Below are 24,423 nucleotides of genomic sequence, written 5' to 3' on the forward strand. Positions count from 1 at the left end.
TACTCTGATGAAGCTTCTGAAATTTTTACATTCATCTCCGTCCACGTATCACCCGTCTACGTATCGCCCATCCATGTATTATTCGTCTACGTATTGAATGTATATTAAGAGCAAAGTTGTCCACAGTTTATTGTTGACCCACAACAAAATGTCTCACATGTAAGAAATGGCTCTGAGTGTAAGAAAAAGTAAAAAAGTGGCCCAGAGAGTAGTCTAACTTCCATTTTAATGCATAAATTGCGCCACACGTCAGGTCTCAAGATGTCTCTCGGGTCAGAACCGAGATGGCTAACCAGCTATGATACCACTTATAACGCTCCTACCTCCTACGGCTAATGTGCCACCCATGCCCGCTCTCTTGGCTAGTGGGCCCATCCCCTTTGACGAGCGGTGCGTTAATTTTTCTAAGGCCTGAAAGTCTGGTTTACTAACCCTGCAATTACCACCCAACCTTTCCATGTGCTTTGGCCTCACTCGCACGGTATCGCAAATCACTTCCCGATAGGTTACCCATCCTTTCACTACTCCAGCCCAAACACACTTAACTCTGGAGGTCTAAACAGATGTGTGATGAAAAATGTAAGTCAACTTTGGTGATATAGGTAGCCAAATCAACTATGTTAAGCCTTTCCATATATCACAACTCGGGATGTTACTTATATTTAAAAAGAAACTGAAACTAAGTGTTAGTAAAGAAGCTTCGGCTTGAACGCCACATTTTAAACCCATTCTCTGGTTCCTCAAGAGATGCACAAGTGCCAAACCGTTCTTAAAACCATCCTCCATCTACCGGGCTATCAGCGCAGTTGTAACACACCTAGAGAGAAATAAAAGAAAACATATAACATTTTCTGCAAATTAGAACAAGAGAAACATAATGTTGCACCTTTCAGTTGGGTCCAATGTGACATTTTTGGCCTTCAAAAGTACAAATGTCTCTGAAGTCTTGAGTCTATACCCACGTTGAAAAACTCAACCTTGCCATTGAAACCATTTAGTCTAGAGAGAACTAAGTACTTGCCTCTAGGCAAACCTGTGATCATTGAGCTCCCAGGTGGAAGGAAGGGTCTTCTTGTCAACCTCAAGAACCTCATTGGGAAGACTTATCTCCCTGCTATGACCTTGGATGGCGTTCATTGGATCACTTGAAGAAGATGGATGATGGGTTGAACTGAGGCTACCAGCACTGTTTCTGGTCGATAATATTTACCGTTGCATATAGAGTCCCCAGAAGGACACATCATCATTTGTCATGTATAATCCTGCCATATCCGACATATAGTTTGAGTTAACTTTGACATGATAGATCCTATTGTCTTCCAAGTAATAAACTGAAAACAAAACTATAACTAAATATAAATAAATGGATTGATACCCTAAAAGATACCAAGCTCGTATTACTATAACTAGAAGATATGATGTTGATTGTTTTTTTTGAAGGAATGTAAAGTTTATTTCAGTCAAAAAACATTGTTACTATAAATGTGACCTTGTTATTAAAATCTAATAGAAATCAGCAGTGTTTCTATCCTAAGCCCCTTCCACAAACAAGGTCGCCATGTATCCTTGTTCTTTACATTCTTGTCAATGTACTGTACCATTTGTGAGGCAGTATTTTGTGTCTCCCCATACTTTCTACCATTTCTTTCGGTCCATATCGAGTGTAGATAGTTGGAAAGTATAGTGAAGAAGTAACAGAGTGGATATCCAACATAGATTTCCATGAAGCGTGTACTCTGATCCCAACAGTTTAAATGCAAGAGCCCTCCATACTTCTTCAGCATACTTGCCTTAAAAAAAAGATGGTTCTGTGTTTCCCTTGGATCTTTGATGTTGATTATTTCCTCCATAAGCAACAATAAGTTTTACCTGATTGTTCAAATTCAATCCATGACATTAACTAAATGAAATAGTTGTTCAATAAAAGAAACTAAAAAAGGAAAAATAATCAAATAGTGCAACCCATTTCATCCTTATGTTTAACAAGTTCCATAGTAAAAAGAGCATCAAGAAAACACCAAATCAACAAACCAAATCCATGTCTCTCTTAAATTATTGTTACAGTTTTCCCAAAACTCATTTTCCCACTACAAGATAAACCATAAATTCTAAGGATAGACAAAATGTCAGACACTTTTTTATTTCTTTCCCTTCTGGTCATCACCTATAGTTGAGTGAGTTTTGCCTGTCTGCATGTACTCAGGTCAATTTCCTCGGCTAACTTGTTGCTGGGGATCACTATACACTGGATACCCTCCATAAGGTGCAACTGCATACACTCTCGGGTCATGAGGTTGTGGTACCATGTATCCATACCCATTGTAATGCTGTCCTCCAAAGTATGCCCCAAACCATTGGTTTCCATAGTTATATTTAGGCTGAAACACAATATAAAACCATTAAAATCAAAGAGGATTTATAGCTTTATTGAAACCTTACTGCCAGAAAAACACTTTTAGTTATATTAAAAAGTAAGTTTTATTTCATTTTTAGTTAATACATAAAGAGTCCGAGCTTTCAAAACAAAACAAAAAAACAAATACACAACCTATAATGTATTATCAGTGTCACATGGATGATTTAAACTGGAAAACAAAGTTCATCTCATATTGGGATCACATAAGTGTACTAACATAAGGAAACTCTTTATAATAGAAAAGAGAACATTTTGTATTTACCAGCTTATTTTGTCCCCAAGCAAGCCGAACTCTACGGTTTCGAATTACAGTCCCATTTAGTTTCTTCAAAGCCTCCTCTGCATTTTGTCTGCAAGCAAATGATCAAATATAACAACAGCGAGATGGTGACAAAGAAACATCTATATAATTACTTAAATCATGGTTTACTATCTTAGTTAAGGTATAATATTTTACCTATTAACAAATTGAACAAATCCACATTCTTTGCCAAGAGGAATATTGACAGAGACTATTTCCCCATATGCAGAGAAAGTTGCTTTAGATCTTCGCTAGTGACACTAGAGTCAAGTCCTCCGACAAATATCTATATTATATATTAATGGGAAACAAACAAACAAAAAAATTAAACTTATCTATAATATTCATATGAGAGGGAGAAAAAACACAAAAGAAAATAATAAATTACTGTTGCATCCCTAGCAGGATAACTTATTGCATCATTTTTCATGTACATTCCTGCCATATCCAACATATTAGTTTCAGTTAATTTTAATATGATATATCCAGTTGCCTTCCTAGGAATAAACTGAACACAGAACTACAACTATATATAAATAAAAAGATTGAAAAGTCGAAAAAAAAAAACCTTGTTGTCGAAAACTTCTTGTCTCCCTAGGTGTTGCAGGACCAATTAGCATAGCTCTATTAGAACATTTTACGCCATGCATTTCCGTCATTGCTTTGATCCTCTCGTTTACATCTCCAAACCTCACAAAACCGAAACCCTTTGATATACCAGTATATGCATCTATGACAACTGTTGCAGCTTTAACCGAAGGATAGATCTCTGAGAAGGTGTTGTACAATAGAGAATCAGAGACATCTGGCGCCAAACCCCCCACAAAAATAGAGAGCTCGTGATCATTCTCCTCGCCGGTGGCCCAATTTAAACGGAAAGGCATATCTGTATTCGGCATATATGTTCCATTAAACTTCTTCAAAACTTTATCAGCCATATCGTGCGAAAGAAACTCCACAAAGCCATAGCCTTCAGATAAACCAGTATGCTTATTGCGAATAACCTTGATCGAAACCATCTGAATCAAAACGTGTTTACTCATATTTAGAAGTTAGAACCACATTAACAAGAAACATAGATAATATGAAAATAAAAATGTACTTTAAAATTTAAGTTTCTAAGATAGAAATTGATATATTTTATAGGAAAATAGATATTATATTAAAAGATTGCATTAACTAACGACCTTCTGTTTATAGCCGTCAAGAAACATAAACAAATCCAATAATTGTGTTAAGAAGGTAAAAGGAGAGAAAACATTTTAAGGTGGTCCAAATATTAAAAGAAAATGAAAACTAAAGCAGTAAATTAACTATGATTACATGTCTAAAATATTAACAATCAAGACATAAACACAAATTACTTATTTGGAACCAAATGTAAAGATACACTAGTAAATGGGAAAATTTCACAATAAGATTACTTGTACAGTTAAATTCCGATGAAAAACTGAAACAGAAAAATACTACCCAAGTATATTATTTTAAAATAAAATATTTTTATTAACAACCTCATGTTCCATAACAATGAATCAGAGAATGTGTGTTATGTTATATAAAAACGAAAGCAAAATTTAAAGGTCAAATCTATATATTCAACACTTAACCACGACGACAACACTTAGCAAAAAAAAAATTATCATGTTAGATAGCAAATATAAATAGAGAGAGAGAGCATACCGCACCAACGGAAGCAAAAGAACATTTAAGATAATTCTCATCCATCCAATTATGCAAATCACCAATCCAAATGTTTTTTTTCTCACTGTTAGATGTGTTTTGATATTCGTCACCAGGATATTCATGATTCTGGTTATGACTCAAATATTGATCATTAGGAGAGTAAGGCAGTGGCGGTGGCGGTGATGCATACATCATATGATGTGACACTAAAAATGTAGGTGTGTATAGCGTCATCATCCCTTGTGGTTGTTGATGCAGCCGTGGCGATGCAAACGTTTTGCTTTGATTCTCCTCTTCCTCGTAATCAAATAGGCTTATGACTGTGATAGATTAGATTAATCTTAACTCAGATCAAGGTGAAGGAATTTTAAGAGTTGAGAGAGAATTATAGTTCTATTAATGAAAAGCATAGGTTGAAGCATGTGCTAGATACAACGCATAGTTACCTAGTTTAATTGTTAACCATTGGATAGAGTTCTAGATTATGGAAATTTTTGGCTTTCTTTGTTTATTGCATTTATGACTATTTATTAAGCATAATACACTTTCCTTTTTAATTTTTTTTTCTTTGACTTTTGTAATTCAATATTTTGTTAAGAACTTAAATTTACCGTTCTCTTAATTTTTCAACAAATTTTTTGAATTATATAATATTTTGACCCAAAGTTTAACTTATTTTAGTTATATTTTTTTCGTTCTCGATCAGGAAATTTTCTGTAATTAAACGCTAAATTTTAGGTGAATTCTAATAAAAATATTTAATCAGTTTTTTTGCAAAACTTTGAAGTTGTATAACAAGTAAAATTGAAATGTGTCTTAGTCGCAATTGCAATCTACTAGTTTCTTTGGAAATGTAATATATTTGAAGATATTAAAGAATAATTGATGTATACTGTGAAAAATATATTGATTTGCTATTTTGACTAAAGTCACATATATTAATATAAACATATATGTTATTTATAAAGATTGAAGGTGGTAGAATGTTTTTTTTTGTATTAATTAATATTTACTAAAATTCTATTCACTTATTTAATGAAGTTTCTTATTATTCATGGATACACGCTAACACATTTTAAATAGTACCTCTAAATTTGATTAAATAACTAGTGTTTTTGCCGGCAAGTACTAGAACTCCTTCAGATCGAAAAGGAGAGAGGAGTGGACAAGTACTTAGGAATTTTGGAACATTTCAAAACAAGAAAAGGAGACTTATTCGCTTCTATCGTGGATAGGATTAAACAAAAATACAGTGGCTGGTTAACACGATATCTGTTTCCGACGGGCAAGGTCGTCACGCTGAAGAGTGTTCTCTCAGCCATCCCGTCTCATGTTATGACATGTTTCAAACTCCCTAAGTCCCTGATTAAGAAGATTCAATCAGTTATTACGAGGTTCTGGTGGGACAATCACTCGAAAAAAGGGTTGGATAGCATGGCCTATGCTAACATAGCCGAAGAGTAAAAGAGGAGTTGGATTCCTGAATTTTGAATGCTTTAATGATGCTTTTAAGCTAAATTAGCATGGAAACTGATTCATAACCCGTAAATGCTGGTAGGTCGTATTCTATTTGGTAAGTCTTGGCCTGATGAAAACCTTCTCAACTGTCATGACAAGAGCTCGGAATCGCATGGATGGAGAAGTATTCTTACTTGGAGAGACCTTATAAAAAGGAAGTCCGGCTGGCTAATAGGTAATGGTAACAAAGTGGACTTATGGACAGACCCCTGTATAACCACTGGGGACAATGTTGTTTAAGTCTTGGGGGAGGTTTACTTATATTGAGGTTTACTACTCTAACCACTCTCTAGCACCATCTAGATTTATTGACTGCATGAAGTATTAGATTGAAACACCATAGTGTATCATGTGTTACTCACATCCACAATTACTGAGAATGTCTGGAGAAACCAAAGCTAACTTTCAACCTTAATCTACTCTACTTGCTTGTTTTGCGACTTGTTATACATTGGATCGGAGTCCACTTGCAAGTCTGGAAAGTATTAGACTTAGTGTCCCTGGTTCTCCTTCCACCACTCTTTCGCATCCATATTTGCAAAATATTGAAATTATTTCTTGCGGTTTAGAGGGGTAGGAATGTTTCCCACGACCCTATTATTCGACTCTAATAGAATGATCACACATTGATTGGAAGCGAGCAGTAGATAAATTATCAATGACCCAACTATTCGCCTACAACTTTGCCCAGTAATACTATATATACTTTCTAATAATAAAAAAGAAAAAGAATAAAATCAGACTCAGAGGATATAGAAGAGAGAGGGAAAACCAGAAAGGGTTACGTGTAGGTCCAGATACCTGCTTGAGTTGATTCCATGTGTCCCTTGATCAAGACTCCCAAGATGTAGTCTACACATTTACTTTATGCAGAAATGAGTTCAGTAGAGGGGTATGTCAGCCGCTATCACTGGATTTGTGTGATGTATGGTAATGGTGACTAAGCTAGAGTGTAGTACATTGAATCATCCAAGGTTAGTAATCATTCACTTCCACCTATCATATTTGCAGGAGTGAGAATAGTGATTTTAAATTATGTGAGTCCATGTTGTTTTCAAAAACCTCTTTCATTAGGACTACTCTTATTTTCCTTGAGGACAAGCAAAATAGTAAGTCCGGAAAAGTTGATATACCATGGATTTTTTACAGTTTTTAGCCATTGTATATAACTGTTTTAGAATATATTTATTATGTTTTGGATTCTTTTTAGAATATTTACATGTTCATGAATGATTTGGAGATATGTGGTGATTTTGGAGCATTTTGGAGATAAAGCCAAAAGAAACTCGTAGGTGTCCGTCGAACCGGTCCAAAGTCAACATTCAGCATTAAACGTCGATTGAAGAACATCTCTTGTCATCGATCGAAAGCAAAGCAAGCAAGGTCCGACTTGGTTCTCCATCCTTGTGTCGTTCTGTGCTCGCTTGGCACCAACGACATGAGTTTTTTTGTTTCTTGTTTGCAGGTAACGCTTAGGTTTGGTTTGGTTGCTGCCGTCTTAACCCGAATTTTCTTCTGCGGGCAGTGAAGACATAAGCTTCTCCGTCTCCGGTGGTGTGGAGCCATCCTGAGAACGAATCTCCGCTTCACATTTGGGGTCTGCCTATTGTGGAGTATTGAGTACAAAGAGTTGGAGTTTGGCAAAGCTAACTGTCACTTCAAATGCTGTAAAGGCTTTGGTTTTGGTATGTGCTCTTCCCTCGCTGGCAATTCAGTCTTAGCTCTTCCCTGGCTGCTGCGACAAAATACACTAAAGTATTTGTTGCAGCGGTTGTTGACTTCTATGCCGGCTCCTCTCATCATTGTTGGTATTCAGTTTACTTGTGGTTGTTTCCTTGTACTTTACTGATATTAGTGGTGAAGAACTCTTACGCTTTGGATTAGTACTTATTGGGCTGAGATTGTTTTCCAGTTTAGCTTATGTTCTTCACTTCTTTGTTTTTAGTTCCTTTGTATAATTTAGTTTTTTGTCAGTAATGAAAATTTTTTCTTCAAAAAAAAAAAAAACTCAAGACTAAAACAAGTTTGAACATGATGTCATTTTAAGAAATTTTTGCATCAAGATGCACTTTATCACTTTTCAATTACATCCAAGGCCACAATGCACTTACAACACACTTTTTCATGGGACCTACTGAGAGAATATACATATTTGCCCTTAATGAGAAGAAAATGAAATTTTATTAGACAAGATGAAAGAGAAAGTGTGTTTCTTTATTATTGTTTACTCTACTTTAATATTTTGTTTTTGTTTATTTTTAAATTAGAAATACATATAGAAAATTTTGTTGATATAAATTATATTTTTTTATTCTCTATAATTTGATATCCACTTTGATATTTTTTTGTTATATTTTAAAATTTGTACTTGTACACGTATTTAATGATTGTATTAGGATGAGTGATATGTGGATGTTTGAAAAACATTGATAACGACATAAAGAAGATAAGCATGGAACGACACATGTGGATGAGTGTGGGAAGATAAGCGTGGACGGGTAAACATGGATGACTATTTGTGGACGAGTAAAATTAGGAGTAAAATTCAAAATTCAGCATACTACATATCTCATGGTGGAGGACTGTGACGAGCTCGAACCACCGCAGCTTCACCAAGCTCATCCACGACGATGTTGAGCTCGGAATCCATGGTGTGGCTCACCGAGAAGAGGAGCTGACTCGTTTTGGCCGGGGTTTTGGAGGAGGAGATGACCCGTTTTAAATTTTTGGTTTGTTTAGCTTTGTTTTCATCATTCAAGCTTTTTTCGGCATGTAAGTTGTAGTTATTAGTTAGAAGTTATTAATTTGTTCATCCTTGAAATTGTGGATACATTGGCATCCATATCACAGTCTTTCAATATGTTACATTTTTAATATCTATGTTTAGTGTTTGAGTTACTACTCTATCCACCACATCAAGCTTCAATTTCTTATCCACAAATTTAAGAGATCTCTCTTGTTCTTTATTCATGGTTATGTTAGCGTTTATATGCACAACATAATCAAAATCTTCTCATCCTCGTCCACAGACAAACATTGTTGTTGGAGTTGTAACTTTAAGTTCAACTATTGTGGAGTTTACTCTGATGAAGCTTCTGAAATTTTTACATTCATCTCCGTCCACGTATCACCCGTCTACGTATCGCCCATCCATGTATTATTCGTCTACGTATTGAATGTATATTAAGAGCAAAGTTGTCCACAGTTTATTGTTGACCCACAACAAAATGTCTCACATGTAAGAAATGGCTCTGAGTGTAAGAAAAAGTAAAAAAGTGGCCCAGAGAGTAGTCTAACTCCCATTTTAATGCATAAATTGCGCCACACGTCAGGTCTCAAGATGCCTCTCGGGTCAGAACCGAGATGGCTAACCAGCTATGATACCACTTATAACGCTCCTACCTCCTACGGCTAATGTGCCACCCATGCCCGCTCTCTTGGCTAGTGGGCCCATCCCCTTTGACGAGCGGTGCGTTAATTTTTCTAAGGCCTGAAAGTCTGGTTTACTAACCCTGTAATCACCACCCAACCTTTCCATGTGCTTTGGCCTCACTCGCACGGTATCGCAAATCACTTCCCGATAGGTTACCCATCCTTTCACTACTCCAGCCCAAACACACTTAACTCTGGAGGTCTAAACAGATGTGTGATGAAAAATGTGAGTCAACTTTGGTGATATAGGTAGCCAAATCAACTATGTTAAGCCTTTCCATAATCACAACTCGGGATGTTACTTATATTTAAAAAGAAACTGAAACTAAGTGTTAGTAAAGAAGCTTCGGCTTGAACGCCACATTTTAAACCCATTCTCTTGTTCCTCAAGAGATGCACAAGCGTCAAACCGTTCTTAAAACCATCCTCCATCTACCGGGCTATCAGCGCAGTTGTAACACACCTAGAGAGAAATAAAAGAAAACATATAACATTTTCTGCAAATTAGAACAAGAGAAACATAATGTTGCACCTTTCAGTTGGGTCCAATGTGACATTTTTGGCCTTCAAAAGTACAAATGTCTCTGAAGTCTTGAGTCTATACCCACATTGAAAAACTCAACCTTGCCATTGAAACCATTTAGTCTAGAGAGAACTAAGTACTTGCCTCTAGGCAAACCTGTGATCATTGAGCTCCCAGGTGGAAGGAAGGGTCTTCTTGTCAACCTCAAGAACCTCATTGGGAAGACTTATCTCCCTGCTATGACCTTGGATGGCGTTCATTGGATCACTTGAAGAAGATGGATGATGGGTTTAACTGAGGCTACCAGCACTGTTTCTGGTCGATAATATTTACCGTTGCATATAGAGTCCCCAGCAGGACACAGCATCATTTGTCATGTATAATCCTGCCATATCCGACGTATAGTTTGAGTTAACTTTGACATGATAGATCCTATTGTCTTCCAAGGAATAAACTGAAAACAAAACTACAACTAAATATAAATAAATGGATTGATGCCCTAAAAGATACCAAGCTCGTATTACTATAATTAGAAGATATGATGTTGATTGTTTTTTTTGAAGGAATGTAAAGTTTATTTCAGTCAAAAAACATTGTTACTATAAATGTGACCTTGTTATTAAAATCTAATAGAAATCAGCAGTGTTTCTATCCTAAGCCCCTTCCACAAACAAGGTCGCTATGTATCCTTGTTCTTTACATTCTTGTCAATGTACTGTACCATTTGTGAGGCAGTATTTTGTGTCTCCCCATACTTTCTACCATTTCTTTCGGTCCATATCGAGTGTAGATAGTTGGAAAGTATAGTGAAGAAGTAACAGAGTGGATATCCAACATAGATTTCCATGAAGCGTGTACTCTGATCCCAACAGTTTAAATGCAAGAGCCCTCCATACTTCTTCAGCATACTTGCCTTAAAAAAAAGATGGTTCTGTGTTTCCCTTGGATCTTTGATGTTGATTATTTCCTCCATAAGCAACAATAAGTTTTACCTGATTGTTCAAATTCAACCCATGACATTAACTAAATGAAATAGTTTTTCAATAAAAGAAACTAAAAAAGGAAAAATAATCAAATAGTGCAACCCACTTCATCCTTATGTTTAACAAGTTCCATAGTAAAAAGAGCATCAAGAAAACACCAAATCAACAAACCAAATCCATGTCTCTCTTAAATTATTGTTACAGTTTTCCCAAAACTCATTTTCCCACTACAAGATAAACCATAAATTCTAAGGATAGATAAAATGTCAGACACTTTTTTATTTCTTTCCCTTCTGGTCATCACCTATAGTTGAGTGAGTTTTGCATGTCTGCATGTACTCAGGTCAATTTCCTCGGCTAACTTGTTGCTGGGGATCACTATACACTGGATACCCTCCATAAGGTGCAACTGCATACATTCTCGGGTCATGAGGTTGTGGTACCATGTATCCATACCCATTGTAATGCTGTCTTCCAAAGTATGCCCCAAACCATTGGTTTCCATAGTTATATCTAGGCTGAAACACAATATATAACCATTAAAATCAAAGAGGATTTATAGCTTTATTGAAACCTTACTGCCAGAAAAACACTTTTAGTTATATTAAAAAGTAAGTTTTATTTCATTTTTAGTTAATACATAAAGAGTCCGAGCTTTCAAAACAAAACAAAAAAACAAATACACAACCTATAATGTATTATAAGTGCCACATGGACGGTTTAAACTGGAAAACAAAGTTCATCTCATATTGGAATCACATAAGTGTACTAACATAAGGAATATCTTTATAATAGAAAAGAGAACATTTTGTATTTACCAGCTTATTTTGTCCCCAAGCAAGCCGAACTCTACGGTTTCGAATTACAGTCCCATTTAGTTTCTTCAAAGCCTCCTCTGCATTTTGTCTGCAAGCAAATTATCAAATATAACAACAGCGAGATGGTGACAAAGAAACATCTATATAATTACTTAAATCATGGTTTACTATCTTAGTTAAGGTATAATATTTTACCTATTAACAAATTGAACAAATCCACATTCTTTGCCAAGAGGAATATTGACAGAGACTATTTCCCCATATGCAGAGAAAGGTTGCTTTAGATCTTCGCTAGTGACACTAGAGTCAAGTCCTCCGACAAATATCTATATTATATTTTAATAGGAAACAAACAAACAAAAAAATTAAACTTATCTATAATATTCATATGAGAGAGAGAAAAAACACAAATAAAAATAATAAATTACTGTTGCATCCCTAGCAGGATAACTTATTGCATCATTTTTCATGTACATTCCTGCCATATCCAACATATTAGTTTCAGTTAATTTTAATATGATATATCCAGTTGCTTTCCTAGGAATAAACTGAACACAGAACTACAACTATATATAAATAAAAAGATTGCAAAGTCGAAAGAAAAAAAAAAACCTTGTTGTCGAAAACTTCTTGTCTCCCTAGGTGTTGCAGGACCAATTAGCATAGCTCTATTAGAACATTTTACGCCATGCATTTCCGTCATTGCTTTGATCCTCTCGTTTACATCTCCAAACCTCACAAAACCGAAACCCTTTGATATACCAGTATATGCATCTATGACAACTGTTGCAGCTTTAACCGAAGGATAGATCTCTGAGAAGGTGTTGTACAATAGAGAATCAGAGACATCTGGCGCCAAACCCCCCACAAAAATAGAGAGCTCGTGATCATTCTCCTCGCCGGTGGCCCAATTTAAACGGAAAGGCATATCTGTATTCGGCATATATGTTCCATTAAACTTCTTCAAAACTTTATCAGCCATATCGTGCGAAAGAAACTCCACAAAGCCATAGCCTTCAGATAAACCAGTATGCTTATTGCGAATAACCTTGATCGAAACCATCTGAATCAAAACGTGTTTACTCATATTTAGAAGTTAGAACCACATTAACAAGAAACATAGATAATATGAAAATAAAAATGTACTTTTAAATTTAAGTTTCTAAGATAGAAATTGATATATTTTATAGGAAAATAGATATTATATTAAAAGATTGCATTAACGAACGACCTTCTGTTTATAGCCGTCAAGAAACATAAACAAATCCAATAATTGTGTTAAGAAGGTAAAAGGAGAGAAAACATTTTAAGGTGCTCCAAATATTAAAAGAAAATGAAAACTAAAGCAGTAAATTAACTATGATTACATGTCTAAAATATTAACAATCAAGACATAAACACAAATATACTTATTTGGAACCAAATGTAAAGATACACTAGTAAATGGGAAAATTTCACAATAAGATTACTTGTACAGTTAAATTCCGATGAAAAACTGAAACAGAAAAATACTCAAGTATATTATTTTAAAATAAAATATTTTTATTAACAACCTCATGTTCCATAACAATGAATCAGAGAATGTGTGTTATGTTATATAAAAAACGAAAACAAAATTTAAAGGTCAAATCTATACATTCAACACTTAACTACGACGACAACACTTAGCAAAAAAAAATTATCATGTTAGATAGCAAATATAAATAGAGAGAGAGAGAGCATACCGCACCAACGGAAGCAAAAGAACATTTAAGATAATTCTCATCCATCCAATTATGCAAATCACCAATCCAAATGGTTTTTTTCTCACTGTTAGATGTGTTTTGATATTCGACACCAGGAGATTCATGATTCTGGTTATGACTCAAATATTGATCATTAGGAGAGTAAGGCAGTGGCGGTGGCGGTGATGCATACATCATATGATGCGACACTAAAAATGTAGGTGTGTATAGCGTCATCATCCCTTGTGGTTGTTGATGCAGCAGAGGCGATGCAAACGTTTTGCTTTGATTCTCCTCTTCCTCGTAATCAAATAGGCTTATGACTGTGATAGATTAGATTAATCTTAACTCAGATCAAGGTGAAGGAATTTTAAGAGTTGAGAGAGAATTATAGTTCTATTAATGAAAAGCATAGGTTGAAGCATGTGCTAGATACAACGCATAGTTACCTAGTTTAATTGTTAACCAGTGGATAGAGTTCTAGATTATGGAAATTTTTGGCTTTGTTTGTTTATTGCATTTATGACTATTTATTAAGCATAATATACTTTCCTTTTTAATTTTTTTTTCTTTGACTTTTGTAATTCAATATTTTGTTAAGAACTTAAATTTACCGTTCTCTTAATTTTTCAACAAATTTTCTGAATTATATAATATTTTGACCCAAAGTTTAACTTATTTTAGTTATATTTTTTTCGTTCTCGATCAGGAAATTTTCTGTAATTAAACGCTAAATTTTAGGTGAATTCTAATAAAAATATTTAATCAGTTTTTTTTGCAAAACTTTGAAGTTGTATAACAAGTAAAATTGAAATGTGTCTTAGTCGCAATTGCAATCTACTAGTTTCTTTGGAAATGTAATATATTTGAATAAGAGTTAGTTAGCTGTATATAAAATTTTGCCAAATAATGAAGATATTAAAGAATAATTGATGTATACTATGAAAAATATATTGATTTGCTATTTTGACTAAAGTCACATATATTAATATAAACATATATGTTATTTATAAAGATTGAAGGTGGTAGAATGTTTTTTTTTGTATTAATTAATATTTACTAAAATTCTATTCACTTTTTTAATGAAGTTTCTTATTATTCATGGATACACGCTACATATTTTAAATAGTACCTCTAAATTTGATTAAATAACTAGTGTTTTTGCCGGCAAGTACTAGAACTCCACCAGATCGAAAAGGAGAGAGGAGTGGACAAGTACTTGCTTGTTTTGCGACTTGTTATACATTGGATCGGAGTCCACTTGCAAGTCTGGAAAGTATTAGACTTTGTGTCCCTGGTTCTCCTTCCACCACTCTTTCGCATCCATATTTGCAAAATATTGAAATTATTTCTTGCGGTTTAGAGGGGTAGGAATCTTTCCCACGACCCTTTTATTCGACTCTAATAGAATGATCACACATTGATTGGAAGCGAGGAGTAGATAAATTATCAATGACCCAACTATTTGCCTACAACTTTGCCCAGTAATACTATATATACTTTCTAATAATAAAAAAGAAAAAGAAAAAAATCAGACTCAGAGGAGATAGAAGAGAAAGGGAAAACCAGAAAGGGTTACGTGTAGGTCCAGATACCTGCTTGAGTTGATTCCATGTGTCCCTTGATCGAGACTCCCAAGATGTAGTCTACACATTTACTTTATGCAGAAATGAGTTCAGTAGAGGGGTATGTCAGACGCTATCACTGGATTTGTGTGATGTATGGTAATGGTGACTAAGCTAGAGTGTAGTACATTGAATCATCCAAGGTTAGTAATCATTCACTTCCACCTATCATATTTGCAGGAGTGAGAACAGTGATTTTAAATTATGTGAGTCCATGTTGTTTTCAAAAACCTCTTTCATTAGGACTACTCTTATTTTCCTTGAGGACAAGCAAAATAGTAAGTCCGGAAAAGTTGATATACCATGGATTTTTTACAGTTTTTAGCCATTGTATATAACTGTTTTAGAATATATTTATTATGTTTTGGAATCTTTTTAGAATATTTACATGTTCATGAATGATTTGGAGATATGTGGTGATTTTGGAGAATTTTGGAGATAAAGCTAGAAGAAACTCGTAGGTGTCCGTCGAACCGGTCCAAAGTCAACATTCAGCGTTAAACGTCGATTGAAGAACATCTCTTGTCATCGATCGAAAACAAAGCGAGCAAGGTCCGACTTGGTTCTCCATCCTTGTGTCGTTCTGTGCTCGCTTGGCACCAACGACATGAGTTTTTTGTTTCTTCTTTGCAGGTAACGCTTAGGTTTGGTTTGGTTGCTGCCGTCTTAACCCGATTTTTCTGCTGCGGGCAGTGAAGACATAAGCTTCTCCGTCTCCGGTGGTGTGGAGCCATCCTGAGAACGAATCTCCGCTTCACATTTGGGGTCTGCCTATTGTGGGGTATTGAGTACAAAGAGTTGGAGTTTTTCAAAGCTAACTGTCACTTCAAATGCTGTAAAGGCTTTGGTTTTGGTATGTGCTCTTCCCTCGCCGGCAATTCAGTCTTAGCCCTTCCCTTGCTGCTGCGACAAAATACACTAAAGTATTTGTTGCAGCGGTTGTTGACTTCTCTGCCAGCTCCTCTCATCATTGTTGGTATTCAGTTTACTTGTGGTTGTTTCCTTGTACTTTACTGATATTAGTGGTGAAGAACTCTTACGCTTTGGATTAGTACTTATTGGGCTTATGTTCTTCACTTCTTTGTTTTTAGTTCCTTTGTATAATTTAGTTTTTTGTCAGTAATGAAAACTTTTTTCTTCAAAAAAAAAAAAAAACTCAAGACTAAAACAAGTTTGAACATGATGTCATTTTAAGAATTTTTTGCATCAAGATGCACTTTATCACTTTTCAATTACATCCAAGGCCACAATGCACTTGCAACACACTTTTTCATGGGACCTATAGAGAGAATATACATATTTGCCCTTAATGAGAAGAAAATGAAATTTTATTAGACAAGAGGAAAGAGATAGTGTGTTTCTTTATTATTGTTTACTCTACTTTAATATTTTGTTTTTGTTTATTTTTAAATTAGAAATACATATAGAAAATTTTGTTGATATAAATTATATTTTTTTATTCTCTATAATTTGATATCCACTTTGATATTTTTTTTTTGTTATATTTTAAAATTTGTACTTGTACACGTATTCAATGATTGTATTAGGATGAGTGATATGTGGATGTTTGAAAAACATTGATAACTACATAAAGAAGATAAGCATGGAACAACACATGTGGATGAGTGTGGGAAGATAAGCGTGGATGGGTAAACATGGACGGGTAAACATGGATGACTATTTGTGGACGAGTAAAATTAGGAGTAAAATTTAAAATTCAGCATACTACATATCTCATGGTGGAAGACTGTGACGAGCTCGAACCACCGCAGCTTCACCGAGCTCATCCACGACGATGTTGAGCTCGGAATCCATGGTGTGGCTCACCGAGAAGAGGAGCTGACTCGTTTTGGCCGGGGTTTTGGAGGAGGAGATGACGCGTTTTAAATTTTTGGTTTGTTTAGCTTTGTTTTCATCATTCAAGCTTTTTTCGGCATGTAAGTTGTAGTTATTAGTTAGAAGTTATTAATTTGTTCATCCTTGAAATTGTGGATACATTGGCATCCATATCACAGTCTTTCAATATGTTACATTTTTAATATCTATGTTTAGTGTTTGAGTTACTACTCTATCCACCACATCAAACTTCAATTTTTTATCTACAAATTTAAGAGATCTCTCTTGTTCTTTATTCATGGTTATGTTAGCGTTTATGTGCACAACATAATCAAAATCTTCTCATCCTCGTCCACAGACAAACATTGTTGTTGGAGTTATATCTTTAAGTTCAACTATTGTGGAGTTTACTCTGATGAAGCTTCTGAAATTTTTACATTCATCTCCGTCCACGTATCACCCGTCTACGTATCGCCCATCCATGTATTATTCGTCTAGGTATTGAATGTATATTAAGGGCAAAGTTGTCTACAATTTATTGTTGACCCACAACAAAATGTAGAAAAAATAAAGGTGTGGCCCATAGAGTAATCTAACTCCCATTTTAATGCATAAATTTCATCAAACTGGGTTTTAGCGGGCCGGAGATAACTTAGATCACGCTTTAAGGATCACGGCCCAAACCACCTACTACAGTCCAAAACGTTGTCACCAATTCATCGGAACTCCGAATGTTGAGAGAGCTTTCGCATTCAGATTTGACAGCAGCGAAAAATCTAAGATGGCATTTCTGAGATCCCTCTGCCGTACCGCTGCGGCGGCCTCCTCCGTTGCCACGCTCCGATCATCCAGATCCGCCGCTCGAAGTCAGCTGTTGCGCCATCGTTTCCTCTCCACGCGAGGATTCTTCGCTGTTTCCTCGTGTCCTTCTAATCGAACTCCTTACGGTAATTAACTGCAATCGCCTCCTCTTTGTTTCTATATCTTTCGATGAACGGATTATTGATTAGTTTTGGTGGAATCTTAAGTTTACTGTGTTAATCGCTACATGAATCCAAGATATAGCTTTTATGTTGTGAAGCCTCTGATGTCTGCACGTGCGTGCGCTTTGTATTTGACATGTTTGATGGTGAAAAACTGCAGATTTTCGGTATCCTCGAGCAATGGATATTGGACAAGTGCGCAGCTTTAGTGAAGATGTGTCTCACATGCCCGAAATCAAAGACGGTGATGTTCTGAAAGCATTCAAAGAACTGATGGCTGCAGATTGGGCAGCGCTACCTTCTGCTGTTGTTAACGACGCCAAAAACGCAGTCTCGAAAAACACAGATGACAAGGAAGGGCAAGAGGCCTTACTTAATGTGTTCAGAGCAGCTGAGGCTGTTGAGGAATTTGGTGGGATTCTCACTTCCTTAAAGATGGAGATCGATGATAGCATTGGAATGAGTGGGGAGGTTTGTTGTTGTTGCTTCACCAACCACATTTTCTTGGCTTTGACTTTTTCTTCTTTTGTTACAGAATGTGAAGAGCTTACCAGAAGATATAACCAAAGCGCTGCATCTTGCTTATCATAGGTATACTACCTACCTAGATGCGTTTGGGCCTGAAGAAGTTTACTTGAAGAAGAAGGTTGAGATGGAGTTGGGGACAAAGATGATCCACTTGAAGATGAGATGCAGCGGGCTCGGTTCAGAGTGGGGAAAGGTATTAAATTTAGTTCCGCTTGCATTGTGCATCTTTCACATCAACATATAAGCTACAACTTCCTTATTCAAGCATGAGTTGCATAGTTATCAACAAGTCACACATTCTCACTCGTTCTTTTACTATATCTGATATTTTCCATCTTTCTTTTTCAACTTTCATGCATGAGTCGTATCGTATGCAGCATTGTGAAAAGGATAAACTAATACTTCTCTTTTACGCGTTTATTTGATTTCTTTCTTCTGTAGGTTACCGTTCTTGGAACTTCAGGACTATCGGGGTCTTACGTGGAGCAAAGGGCGTAAATAAAACAAAAAAGAAAAGATCCAAAACTTTTTATGTTGCTAATTGCGTATAATAAGGTCGATAACTGACCAATGACATATATGGTGAGTTTGTTCATTATTTCCTCCAAAATGAAGCTTTTCAAAGTTAAAGCTTAACAACAACACCAATTGAAAAATAAATTTACAGCTCCGACAGTTTTTAACAGGTCTTTGTGTTATGTTTCCTTACCTTTTAGAGTTTACTTTTATTTTGTCAAATAAAAGGAATTGGAGCTACTCTATTTGGTTTCCTCCATGACCAAGACTCTGCAGGTGACTTAGGTAGCGGTGGAAGCAACGCGGCTTTTCTTCCCAAACCAAACGGCCATCCTTGGCAATGACACAACTCTTGAATCACTGATCCTTTCCTTATTCCATTCAAATAATACATCTTCCATTCATTCTGTAACTCCACACCTTTCAAGCTCGAACTCCTCGAGAACTCAGTTTTTGCTGTCATATATGCTTCTACGCTCAGATCACTTGTACAACATTCCGAGAAGCTGCTTCCCACGGAACAAAACTCTACAACCTCTTCCTTTTCGATGTTGCTTTCCTCTTTAGATGGGTAAACTTTTGGTGTGTAAGCTAGTCTCTCCATGCCTATCTTTGGCTTCTTCCTTAGCTTCTCCATCGCTCGGCTTCTGATCTGGAAAACAACAATCTGAAACCATACAAAATCAGAAAGAAGGTTCGGAAATGAAACAAAAGCAAAGGAATGGGTTTTTTAGTTTATTAACTTCATGGTCGTAGTTGAAATCCCCAATAAGTTTCTCGTCATTGTCTTCGTGATCTGAAAGGCTAACCTTTCTCCCTTTGCATTTGTAACAATGAGTTAAAACATCTTTTAAACCTGTGGCCACGTCGTCAGTGCAGGAAAATACCATCGCTCACCTGCAGAATCTCACTCTCAGCTGCCTAAAAGATCACGAACGAGTGAAATGCTTTAAAATCTACTTGAATGTTCTTTGGGTTTTAGGTTTTAAAGACATTTTGGGTGCTGCACAGTGACAGTCTATCTAACATCACTTAGATTCTTTTCAATGCACGCAATCTTTACTGTTTATTGTTTACTTATCTGTGAACAATTATAGAAAACAACTATTATGACCAAATATGGATTCTCGTAAGTACAATAGTCATCCAAATTATCAGGTTAGTTAAATAACATGATATATGATAAGATCTTCACTCTATGGAATTACAAATCTGCATGCCTAAAACTTCTTAGTCATTTAAAAAGTAGAAAATTTTCTTTGTTAACATATACAAATTCATCTCAAAGTAACCCAGCCGATTTGTTAAGAAAAAAATATATTACGGGGCTGTTCGTTTGTTCAGCCAGGTAATTCATCTGGGCGAAAATGCAAATTGATATTATGTTTTAAAGCATTTTCTAACCGGAAAACGCAATTTTCCCGCGAAAGCGAAAAAATACATTTTCTCGCCGAAACCGAAAAACGCATTTTTCCGCTGAAACCCGAAAAACGCATTTTCCGTCAAAACCGGAAAACACATTTTTCTGCCGAAACTGAAAAACGCATTTTTCCGCCGAACCCCTAAAAACGCATTTTCCCGCCGAACCCAGAAAAATGCATTTTTCCGCCAAACCCGGAAAAACGTATTTTCCCGCCGAACCCGTAAAAACGCATTTTCACGCCGAAACCGGAAAATGCATTTTCCCACCGAAACCGGAAAACGCATTTTCCCGCCGAAACCGGAAAACGCATTTTCCCGCAGAACCCGGAAAACGCATTTTCCCGCCGAATCCAGAAAAACGCATTTTTCCGCCGAACCCGGAAAATCGCATTTTCCCGCCGAAACCGGAAAACGTTTTTTCCCGCCAAAACCGGAAAACATATCTTTCCGCCGAAACCGGAAAACGCATTTTCCCGCTGAAACTGGAAAACCGCATTTTTCCACCGAAATCGAAAAAACGCATTTTCCCGCCGAAACCGAAAAAATGCATTTTTTCGCCAAAACCGAAAAATGCATTTTCCCCGCTAAAACCGAAAAAACGCTTTTCTGCCAAAACCGAAAAAACGCATTTTCCGCCAAAACCGGAAAAATGTATTTTCTCGCCAAAACTTGAAAAACTTACTTTTCCTTCCAACACCGCAAAAACGTATTTCCCGCCAAACCCATAAAAACGTATTTTCCGCCAAAACCGTAAAAATACTATTTTCCGCCGAAACAAAAGAAAAAATATATTTTAGTCATTTCATTAACAAGTCTACCTGGATAGAGATGCAAGTTAAAAAAACGAACATAACTGCACTCAGATGATTCATCTGGATGCATGGACGAAATGAAAAAACGAACAACACCTAGATGAAACATTTGGATAAAACATTTAGATAGACCATCTGGATGCATCTTCCAGATGTACAAACGAACAGGGCCTATAAGGGCCTATATCTGACTTGAAGCATAATACATGGTGGTGACAGAGAAACTAAAGACACTACACCAAACTTACGTCATCATGATACGTAAAGATAATCCATTACCCACCAATAAAATACGTTGTAAAATGAAGAATTCGACCTTATAGTTACCTGAGCCTTCCAGACTTTGGGATTGGTATATTGAAAAATTAAGAAAGACATACCTTGGAAATCTTTGTTTAAATGTATATTCCTGGAAGAACTTCAAAGAAACCCAAGAAGCTTAGCTAGCGTGTATGTTTGTCAATAGCTTTCTTCTTCAATGGAGTTGGATTCTGTATATATCTTATTCTTCTTTTTGGACAGCATATAAAGCTTTTAATCTACGACCACCATTATTTCATTCACATGCCCCTCACAAAGCAATAATTACACCAAGAAAGCATAACTCTTTTTTTGGGCGTTACTTTTACCCAAACTTTAGTGTATTTTATTTTTCCCCATTAAAATTTTCATAGCGACCATACAATACAACAACATAGTTCTTTTACTATTTGGTTTTGAAGGCCATTACTTTTAGTGATTCGTTTTTTATCACTGGTTATCTAATGCAAACAAGAGCATCAATCAGGCCACAAAATAGCACATATAATAAAAATATAACGTTTAACAAAAAAAGAAAAAGAAGATAACGAAGTAATTCATTCCAAGTTGGAAACCATAAGTCATCTTTATACCTAATCAAGAATTAGATAGTTAAAATGCAAGAGTTATTAAAAACACATGAACTATATATAGTGCAGAACAATATTAAAAATTATGTACTTAGAATGCATTACTATATATTGCTTTTAAAAAGTTTCAGTCAAAACAATTTCTAAATAAATTCAGCAGATATTTTATTTATTGAATCTTAAATTTATTGATTTAGCTTTTCAAGTCCAGATATATATATGGACTCAATCCAATAACTTCTCAATGATTTTTTTAATCCTTTAATGTTCGCTTTATACAGAAAAAAACATTCAAAAACATTTTTACCAAAAGCTGAATTTTCTGTTAAATCAGATACTTAGATTAAAACTCCTTGAACAAATCGCAATGCACATCAATTCACAGTAATATCGAAGAGATCAAATCCTTAGAGACCAATGTTGCTGTGAGTTGATGTGCATCGCCATTTGCCAGTGGTCTACAATACACATAGACTTCCACATTTAGAGCATCATTAGTGGTTGAAATTGTTAAAAAAGTATCTGATCACTATAATAATAAAAATTTGCTGTAAATAATTACTTAAAACAAATAAAAAAGGCTAAGCTAGTTGTAATAGGACAGCTGGACATACATATCTATAATTGTTGCGAAAGTATCCGGAAGAAGAAACGATTTCTTAAGACCATAATTAATTCATGTTCTTTAAAATAGGGTTCTAAATGTAATATAAGACTAGAGATTGACCCGCACGCCCGTGCGGGTGTTAATTTTTACTTTCTTATAAATCGATATTTTATTTTTATGATTAGTATTATATATTTTATATGTGTCATAATATAATTAATTGCATAAGTACTTTTAGATTTCTATACATCATGATCGAACCTGAATCAAATAGAGTAATATGATTACTTTTGGTTATTTGGTTATTTTTAGTTTAATTTGAATTCAACATACCCGAATTGAATCGGTTAATATTCTTACTTTTCATACAAATATCCGTACCGGCGTCAAATACATTAGTTTTTGGATATTTGTAGGTTATCTGGACCCGATTTGAAACACACATGAAAATTTATAATCCCGAAATGAAATCTAGTTTCAAAACTCAAAAAGCATGATAACCCACAGAAATAACTCGTAGCTGAATAGTTATCCGAATGTCCATGTCTAACCGATACATAAGTAAATAAAAAAAATTGTTAACCATTTTGAATTCTTATCACAAATAGAGTGGTTTCATTCAAATATGTCGAATTATTATAGTTAATATGTAAATAATCCTGGCAAAATATTATAGTAAATATAATTAATGAGATAGTTAAAAAGTGAGAAAATGAATGTAAAAGATAAAATAAAAAAATTGAAAACAAATAAGTTTTGTTTTTCATGTCACTATTATATATCATATATATGTCATCATATAATTAATCATATTTTATATGTACCATAATATAAGTAATCATATAATTAGTATTATTTTATACATACCATCATATAAATAATCACATATATTATATTTATAAACTTAATATGAAATATAAAAACCATAATTTAAGTTGGTGTTTTTAATTAAGTTATGTATTGTATTTTTCTTATATATAGTGAAAATATTTTTTAAATGGTTATTGGAAAATATTTTAGTAAATTTTCTTAATATATATATATATATATATATATATTTGAATCAATTATTTATATAAATTAATTTTAAATTATTATTTTGATTTGAATTTTGTATAGAAATAATTAAAATTGAGAAAAATGAATGTAAAAGATAAAATAAAAATTGAAAACAAATAAATTTTGTTTTGTACTTCTGTAATAAATGATATTAACTTATTTAGTAAATATAATAGATGAAGGGTTAGAATTGATTAACAATATAATTAAAATCTTTTAAAAAATCAATTAAGATAAGCAAGTATTATTTTCTACTGCTATCCATGTTTCCAAACAATTCTCATTTATATTACTATCCATGTTTCCAAACAATTCTCATTTATACTATTATCCTAGTTTCCAAACAACTCTCAAATGTACTTCAGTTTTAATAATATAGATACGTCTCTTACCTTTTAACTATAAGAAACATTAAAAAACGTTTTGTAAATAAAAGATATAAAAAAATTTCTTATCAGAAAAGTGTCAAATCATGATTTAAAAAATTCAAATGGTTTTTTTTATGTTAATCATGCTCTTAGTCTCTTCATCATATATTCTCTCACTTACTTTTCTATTTTCAAAGATTTTTAGTGGTTAGGTACTCTATGAAGTACGTATGCATGCAGGTGCCATTAGGATGCATTAGTAGACTCCAAAAAACTCAGTGATAAAAAAAAAAATAAAAAAAAAATAAAGACTCCAAAAAACTAACTTGCTTGGTGTTATGCTACCTCGTCCAGGAAACTCAAGAGAAATCAGATTTAG

At 34.7% G+C, this 24,423-nt stretch overlaps 4 protein-coding genes across 6 annotated transcripts; 1 reads left to right on the forward strand and 3 right to left on the reverse strand.

The window, feature by feature from the left end:
- Window positions 1-2,204: 2,204 nt before the first annotated feature.
- On the reverse strand, window positions 2,205-3,760 carry LOC117129021 (polyadenylate-binding protein RBP47C-like). The gene is made up of 3 exons (XM_033282337.1): window positions 3,286-3,760; window positions 3,106-3,155; window positions 2,205-2,378 (listed from the first exon to the last, which is right to left on the reverse strand). Exons 1-3 carry the CDS (start codon window positions 3,758-3,760, stop codon window positions 2,205-2,207), a joined length of 699 nt encoding a protein of 232 aa, XP_033138228.1.
- Window positions 3,761-11,200: 7,440 nt separating this feature from the next.
- Window positions 11,201-12,761, reverse strand: LOC117129022 (polyadenylate-binding protein RBP47C-like). Its single transcript, XM_033282338.1, has 5 exons — window positions 12,287-12,761; window positions 12,103-12,152; window positions 11,870-12,000; window positions 11,675-11,762; window positions 11,201-11,374 (listed from the first exon to the last, which is right to left on the reverse strand). The coding sequence occupies exons 1-5, from the start codon at window positions 12,759-12,761 to the stop codon at window positions 11,201-11,203; spliced, it is 918 nt and encodes a 305-aa protein (XP_033138229.1).
- A 4,782-nt stretch (window positions 12,762-17,543) lies between these two features.
- On the forward strand, window positions 17,544-19,045 carry LOC103847882 (succinate dehydrogenase subunit 5, mitochondrial). Its single transcript, XM_009124913.2, has 4 exons — window positions 17,544-17,806; window positions 18,003-18,313; window positions 18,378-18,563; window positions 18,812-19,045. Exons 1-4 carry the CDS (start codon window positions 17,641-17,643, stop codon window positions 18,866-18,868), a joined length of 720 nt encoding a protein of 239 aa, XP_009123161.1. The 5' UTR covers window positions 17,544-17,640; the 3' UTR covers window positions 18,869-19,045.
- Window positions 18,919-23,392, reverse strand: LOC103847881. 3 transcript variants are annotated; one of them, XM_009124912.3, is made up of 3 exons: window positions 21,501-23,392; window positions 19,630-19,783; window positions 18,919-19,553 (listed from the first exon to the last, which is right to left on the reverse strand). In XM_009124912.3, the coding sequence occupies exons 2-3, from the start codon at window positions 19,774-19,776 to the stop codon at window positions 19,104-19,106; spliced, it is 597 nt and encodes a 198-aa protein (XP_009123160.1). In that variant the 5' UTR covers window positions 19,777-19,783; window positions 21,501-23,392; the 3' UTR covers window positions 18,919-19,103. The 3 variants fall into 3 exon arrangements, with proteins under 3 accessions (XP_009123160.1, XP_009123159.1, XP_033137927.1); XM_009124911.3 differs by having other exon boundaries at window positions 19,630-19,807; window positions 21,501-23,054; XM_033282036.1 differs by lacking the exon at window positions 21,501-23,392 and adding an exon at window positions 21,448-21,462 and having other exon boundaries at window positions 19,630-19,807.
- Window positions 23,393-24,423: the final 1,031 nt, after the last annotated feature.

The sequence above is a fragment of the Brassica rapa genome, chromosome A10 (genome assembly GCF_000309985.2).
Source record: "Brassica rapa cultivar Chiifu-401-42 chromosome A10, CAAS_Brap_v3.01, whole genome shotgun sequence".
Lineage (NCBI taxonomy): Eukaryota > Viridiplantae > Streptophyta > Magnoliopsida > Brassicales > Brassicaceae > Brassica > Brassica rapa.

What these genes read in the sequence shown, in the direction of transcription:
- LOC117129021 (XM_033282337.1), bottom strand. Translation starts at nt 3,760, where the DNA reads ATGAGTAAACACGTTTTGATTCAGATGGTTTCGATCAAGGTTATTCGC. An exon ending in AAGAAGTTTTCGACAACAAG is followed by an intron (nt 3,156 to 3,285) that starts GTTTTTTTTTTT and finishes TGGATATGGCAG; the next exon opens with GAATGTACATGAAAAATGAT. An exon ending in ATCCTGCTAGGGATGCAACA is followed by an intron (nt 2,379 to 3,105) that starts GTAATTTATTAT and finishes ATTGTGTTTCAG; the next exon opens with CCTAAATATAACTATGGAAA.
- LOC103847881 (XM_009124912.3), bottom strand. Translation starts at nt 19,776, where the DNA reads ATGGTATTTTCCTGCACTGACGACGTGGCCACAGGTTTAAAAGATGTT. An exon ending in ATTTCAACTACGACCATGAA is followed by an intron (nt 19,554 to 19,629) that starts GTTAATAAACTA and finishes GTATGGTTTCAG; the next exon opens with ATTGTTGTTTTCCAGATCAG.
- LOC103847882 (XM_009124913.2), top strand. Translation starts at nt 17,641, where the DNA reads ATGGCATTTCTGAGATCCCTCTGCCGTACCGCTGCGGCGGCCTCCTCC. An exon ending in TTCTAATCGAACTCCTTACG is followed by an intron (nt 17,807 to 18,002) that starts GTAATTAACTGC and finishes GAAAAACTGCAG; the next exon opens with ATTTTCGGTATCCTCGAGCA. An exon ending in TCGGTTCAGAGTGGGGAAAG is followed by an intron (nt 18,564 to 18,811) that starts GTATTAAATTTA and finishes TTTCTTCTGTAG; the next exon opens with GTTACCGTTCTTGGAACTTC.
- LOC117129022 (XM_033282338.1), bottom strand. Translation starts at nt 12,761, where the DNA reads ATGAGTAAACACGTTTTGATTCAGATGGTTTCGATCAAGGTTATTCGC. An exon ending in AAGAAGTTTTCGACAACAAG is followed by an intron (nt 12,153 to 12,286) that starts GTTTTTTTTTTT and finishes TGGATATGGCAG; the next exon opens with GAATGTACATGAAAAATGAT. An exon ending in TTTGTTCAATTTGTTAATAG is followed by an intron (nt 11,763 to 11,869) that starts GTAAAATATTAT and finishes ATTTGCTTGCAG; the next exon opens with ACAAAATGCAGAGGAGGCTT.